General features: G+C 34.8%; 1 protein-coding gene across 5 annotated transcripts in view; it reads left to right on the top strand.

The window, feature by feature from the left end:
* Positions 1-4,735, top strand: part of hnrnpul1l (heterogeneous nuclear ribonucleoprotein U-like 1 like) — a 38,562-nt gene that overhangs the window by 25,045 nt on the left and 8,782 nt on the right. For all 5 annotated transcript variants that reach the window (XM_015051827.1, XM_015051823.1, XM_015051825.1 and 2 more), the window contains one exon: positions 520-648. In XM_015051827.1, coding sequence (XP_014907313.1) covers positions 520-648 — 129 coding nt within the window. The remainder of the gene's footprint in view (positions 1-519; positions 649-4,735) is intronic.

Raw genomic sequence — 4,735 nt, 5'->3', positions numbered from 1 at the left:
AAAAAAAAATAAATATAAAAAAAAAAATAAATATATAAATATATATATATATATATATATATATATATATATATATATATATATATATAAAAAACTCTATAATACACAGAAAAAATATTATATATGTAAATTTTTTTGTAAAATAAAATAAATTATTAAATTACAATTAAATTAAAATGAAATTTATCTAATTGCTGAAATGTGTTATACAAGTAAATTTGGTTAACAAACCAAAATAAAAACTAAAATTAAAGGTAAATATTACATTAAATATAAAAATTTAATGTACATATTAAATAAAAATTTAATTTAATAAAAAAATTATTTAAAATACAATTATCTAATTGCTGAAATGTTACAGAAATAAACTTAAACAAAAAAATAATTTGAATATTAAATAAAACATTAAATTAAATTGAATTTAAAATTAAATTGAACTTGAACCCAAAATGGAATGGATGTTGTACCGGTGAACCTGGTTAACCGTTCCTCCTGCGCCTGCTGCGTCTGCCTGTCCAGGTGATGGGTCTGCGGCGCCAGAGGAACTACGCCGGCCGCTGGGATGTCCTCATCCAGCAGGCCACCCAGTGTCTGAACCGGCTCATCGAGATCGCCGCCCGCAAGAGACGCAACTACATCCTGGATCAGGTACTGCTGCTCCTCCGCCGCCCGGTTCTGACACTCACCACAGTGAGTCAATGTGCCCTGATGATCACTTTCTCTCTAATGGATTATTTATTTATCTTTCAGGGGGTCTCTGTGTATTATAGAGTAGAAGAAGCATTGATCACCCTGTTGTCACTTGCTTGTCGTGTAACAGAAAATGATTACTGGCTGTCATAAGCGACAGAATAATGTCATGTTTTCAGTATATTTGCTATTATCTATTTCATGTCATATTACAGTATTGTTTGTCTTGTGAAAAATGTACAAGTAAACCATGACTTTGTAAAGATGTTGAGAAACAAGTAAGCTCTGCCTGGTGAGTAAGAAAAACACCTTCTGTTGCTAATTCAATAAGCCAGAGTTGATAGCTTTTCTTAAAAGCTACTTTTAAGTGAGAAAGATGGAGCTTTTTGAGTGTGTTTTTTATTTTAATTTTTAAATTAATTGACCCTGAAGGTAAGTAGTGACTAACGGCGTTTGGGTTTTCAGCTCCCTGTGCTCGGCCAGTGTGTGAAGGTAAGTGGGTCTAGTGTGGCTTTTCTGTGGAAACTGTGAGTATGTGAAGGTAAGTTGTTTCTGTTTGTCGTTGTCTGGGATGCGACTCGCGTTCGTACCAAGACAAAGGTGAGTGAAGGTAAGTGAGGGGACCCGTCAGAGCAGCTTTGTCTTTCAGTCAGGACTACTTTAGTTACAATTTGGCTCTTTACGAAGAAAAATTTCCACCCTAAATTGATCAATTTAGTCATATTGTACCTAAAAATACTTATTTAAATTAAAGATCTTAAAAGAAGGTAGTGTTTATAATTAAATATCGTCAAATTATTCTTACCTTTCTGATTAATTTCTACATAAATGACTCTCTTTGTTACCTGCATGTATTTTTGGAAGCACGCTTTCTAAGAGGTGATGGGAAATCAAGCATCATGGTCTAAAACAACAACCAATAAATGAGGTGACATGCATGCTGCTTTTATGGTGATTTAAAGGAAATAAACTCTTAGTTTCACCCCAAGAGCCGTATGTTTACACACAAAAAGCACCACACTCTTAAAGCCGAAACTTTACAACTAAAAATATCAGCTATAATCATAAAAACTACACTCTAGTTCCATATGCGATAAAACAAATTCACAGTTTGAACAGCTCAGTAGTAAACACTTTAATAACATACCTTTACAGCTGATGCATTTTACCAAACTTGTTAAAACTTGTTTGTTGCCAATAAGCCGCCGTTCGATAATATATACAGTGGAAGTTGTACTATCAAAATAAAAGCGTCAAACCAAAAACCGGAAGTTCGTCATATTTTTTTATTGCAAATAAAACAAAGTAAAGACGATGAGCGTTAAAACAAACAAACAAGGAGCAACATGCGGGGTTTTTACATGGATGCAGAAATGATGAACGACACTCAAGTTAATTATTGTTGGGACGGTTTATGCACACACTGATCATATTCGTGGTTAAATCAAGCCTGTCGATGGAGTCATAATTTCCTGCCGTTATAATAATAAATTATTTATTTACTGCCTCTGTTGTGACGTAAAGCTGCAGGTTACGGTTTGTTTTCTTCTGACTGGCCTTCTGAATCCGATTAGCCCTTTAACACTAGAATAGAGCTATTTTAATAATAATCTTTGTTGTCATTATAAAAACATGTAATTACATGAACTGTAATGAAATTGGGTAAACCGCAATGGCCGCTGCACCTTTGTGCGTCGCTATAGCAACCGACATTTAAGTGTCTCGATGGTTGACGTCCAGTGAAAGTTTTTAAGTTTTTGTTCACACAGCAGCAAATCCTGATTGTAAATTTAAATTAATTGTTTCGGTCGTTCATTCTGCTGATGAAATGCGATCAGGCGTCTGTGTGAACCGTTCACGACCCCAACGCAGAAACGCAGAAGAAGAACGTTGACGCTACACGGCAGCGCGCCGTCTGTGGGAGTCATGATGGCCGCCGCATCTGGGGATCCATTTTGCCGTTTTTGAGCGATCAGAGCAGACCGTATGTTCGCAAGATTATAACATGAAGGAAGCTAATAAAAAAGCACAAACAATAAAAAGTCTGATATGTGGCGCGTTAACACAGCAGTTTCTGTCTGTCTGTCAGTCGGAGCGAAGAGCGGTGTGACGCACAAACCTCTTTCATAATCTTTATAAATATAATTATAAGCCATTGTTTATGTCCAGATTTAATAATGGACGTCTTGCTTCTTCTGGTGCAAAAAATGTAACGTGATGTAAATATTTATCGTAATTAATTTCTTTATTGTTGTCATGATAGATTCCATTTAATGATTTTTAAAAACCATCCGTTTTGTTTTGATTGTTTTCGCCATTTTCTCCTTTAATTCCACAAAAATCACTTATGATCAAATTTGGAAAATATGATTAAATGCAGTTAATGTTGCAGTTTATTTATACAAATCACATTTCCTTCTGTGACTGGTGTCCTAAAGAAACTAATGGGAATGTTTTCAGGAGCACTATTTGTGTTTATTGCAGTTTAATGCAGTCGCATCCAGAGATATTTAAAAAAAAATTGTAATATAGTTCTTATCATTATAACAGCACATAAAACATTATAATTAAACTGTAAGTCTACATCACCCTCTCCTAATGGGAGAGGGGATGAACAACGATATAAATGTTTCATATCAGTTTATATCAACAATTATTTATTTTTTTCTTAAATATCTGAAGTTCTGCCAAACTAGTGTCGGGACCTTTCCAGTTTTTATCCATTTTTAACTTCACACCTTTTTTTTAATTATTATTATTATTATTATTTTTAAGCAGCTATGAGGCGAAACTTGAAACTGCTGAGCAGGTTACTCAGCAGGTGGTTGCTAGGTAACCAAAGTGGGGGGAACTTGAAACTGCTTGTTACCCAGCAGGCTGTTGCTAAGCAACCAGAGAGAGAGAGAGAGTTAGTTGGTGCCACTAACATGGGTCAGCTAAAGCCTTTCCTCTGCCTACATCTCCCAGAATGCTGTGCGATTCTGGAATATTCAGTGAATATTCTACATATTGGATATTTTATTCACAGCTAATGAGGCTGAAGTTATCCGTTTCTCAGCTTGTGATACTGAATCGTTTTGACTTGATCTGATCAACACAACGTTCTCTGGTAGACGCATCACGGAAACACATTTTGCTACATGATAAATTGTCGCCAAAGTTATTGTGATAAACGATGGTATTGTTTGTTTAAGATCATTTTCAAGTAACATAAAGGTAAGAAGACATTCTCTAAGTTCAATAAACTTTAAATTCTAATAAACATTTAACACTGTAGGTGGAAGACATATTAGATATCCTAAATAAATAAACAAATAGAAACGACCAATAAAATTAATTATAAAGTATTTGTAGACAAAATTGTCCTTCCAGCAAAAGGCTAGTTGAGACCACAACATCAAACTGAAGACTTATCATCCAGTTTTTGATAGAAAGAGAGAAACAATACATTTTAATGCTTCGGTATAAGTTGTGTTTTTATGTAGGGAAGTTGAGATTAAAATCTCATCCCTAACCTGGACTGAATAATCCTGGACTGAGTGCAGATTATTACAGCAGTGTTGAATTATTGAAAACAAAAAAACGTATTATTTCGTAATTACTGTTAAAATATTTACTTGATCTCTTTAAACCAGTATTAAGTCTGGCGTCATTACTGCCCTGTTTGATACGAACTCTGCTGATTTAACGTAAGTCAGAAACGTTTTCGTCGCCGGACTCGATCGGCCGACTGTCGGCATAATTCTCCGTTTGCCACCGAAACATATTGTTCTGCTGCATTTAGAAAAGTTAATCTGAGCTTTCTTGTTCTGCGTCTTGAAATTATAAAGCAAATATTTGTACAAGTTAACAGTTTAATTTAGGAGCTTTAAGGTGATGCGTTCTGTTTTTCTTCATTACATGTTAGATATTCTCAGTAACTGAACTGTTTGAGACTTAAAGGGCCGGTATTATGCATTTTCCTGGCACATTGTGCCACTTTATAACACACCCTCTTAAGACCATAATTGTAACTGGGGCGCCTGGTATTTTTCTGATTTTATGG

The sequence above is a fragment of the Poecilia latipinna genome, unplaced genomic scaffold, assembly GCF_001443285.1.
Source record: "Poecilia latipinna isolate Pla-1442-1.1 unplaced genomic scaffold, P_latipinna-1.0 Scaffold1067, whole genome shotgun sequence".
Classification (NCBI taxonomy): Eukaryota; Metazoa; Chordata; class Actinopteri; order Cyprinodontiformes; family Poeciliidae; genus Poecilia; species Poecilia latipinna.
This window is presented reverse-complemented; position numbering and strand designations above follow the sequence as displayed.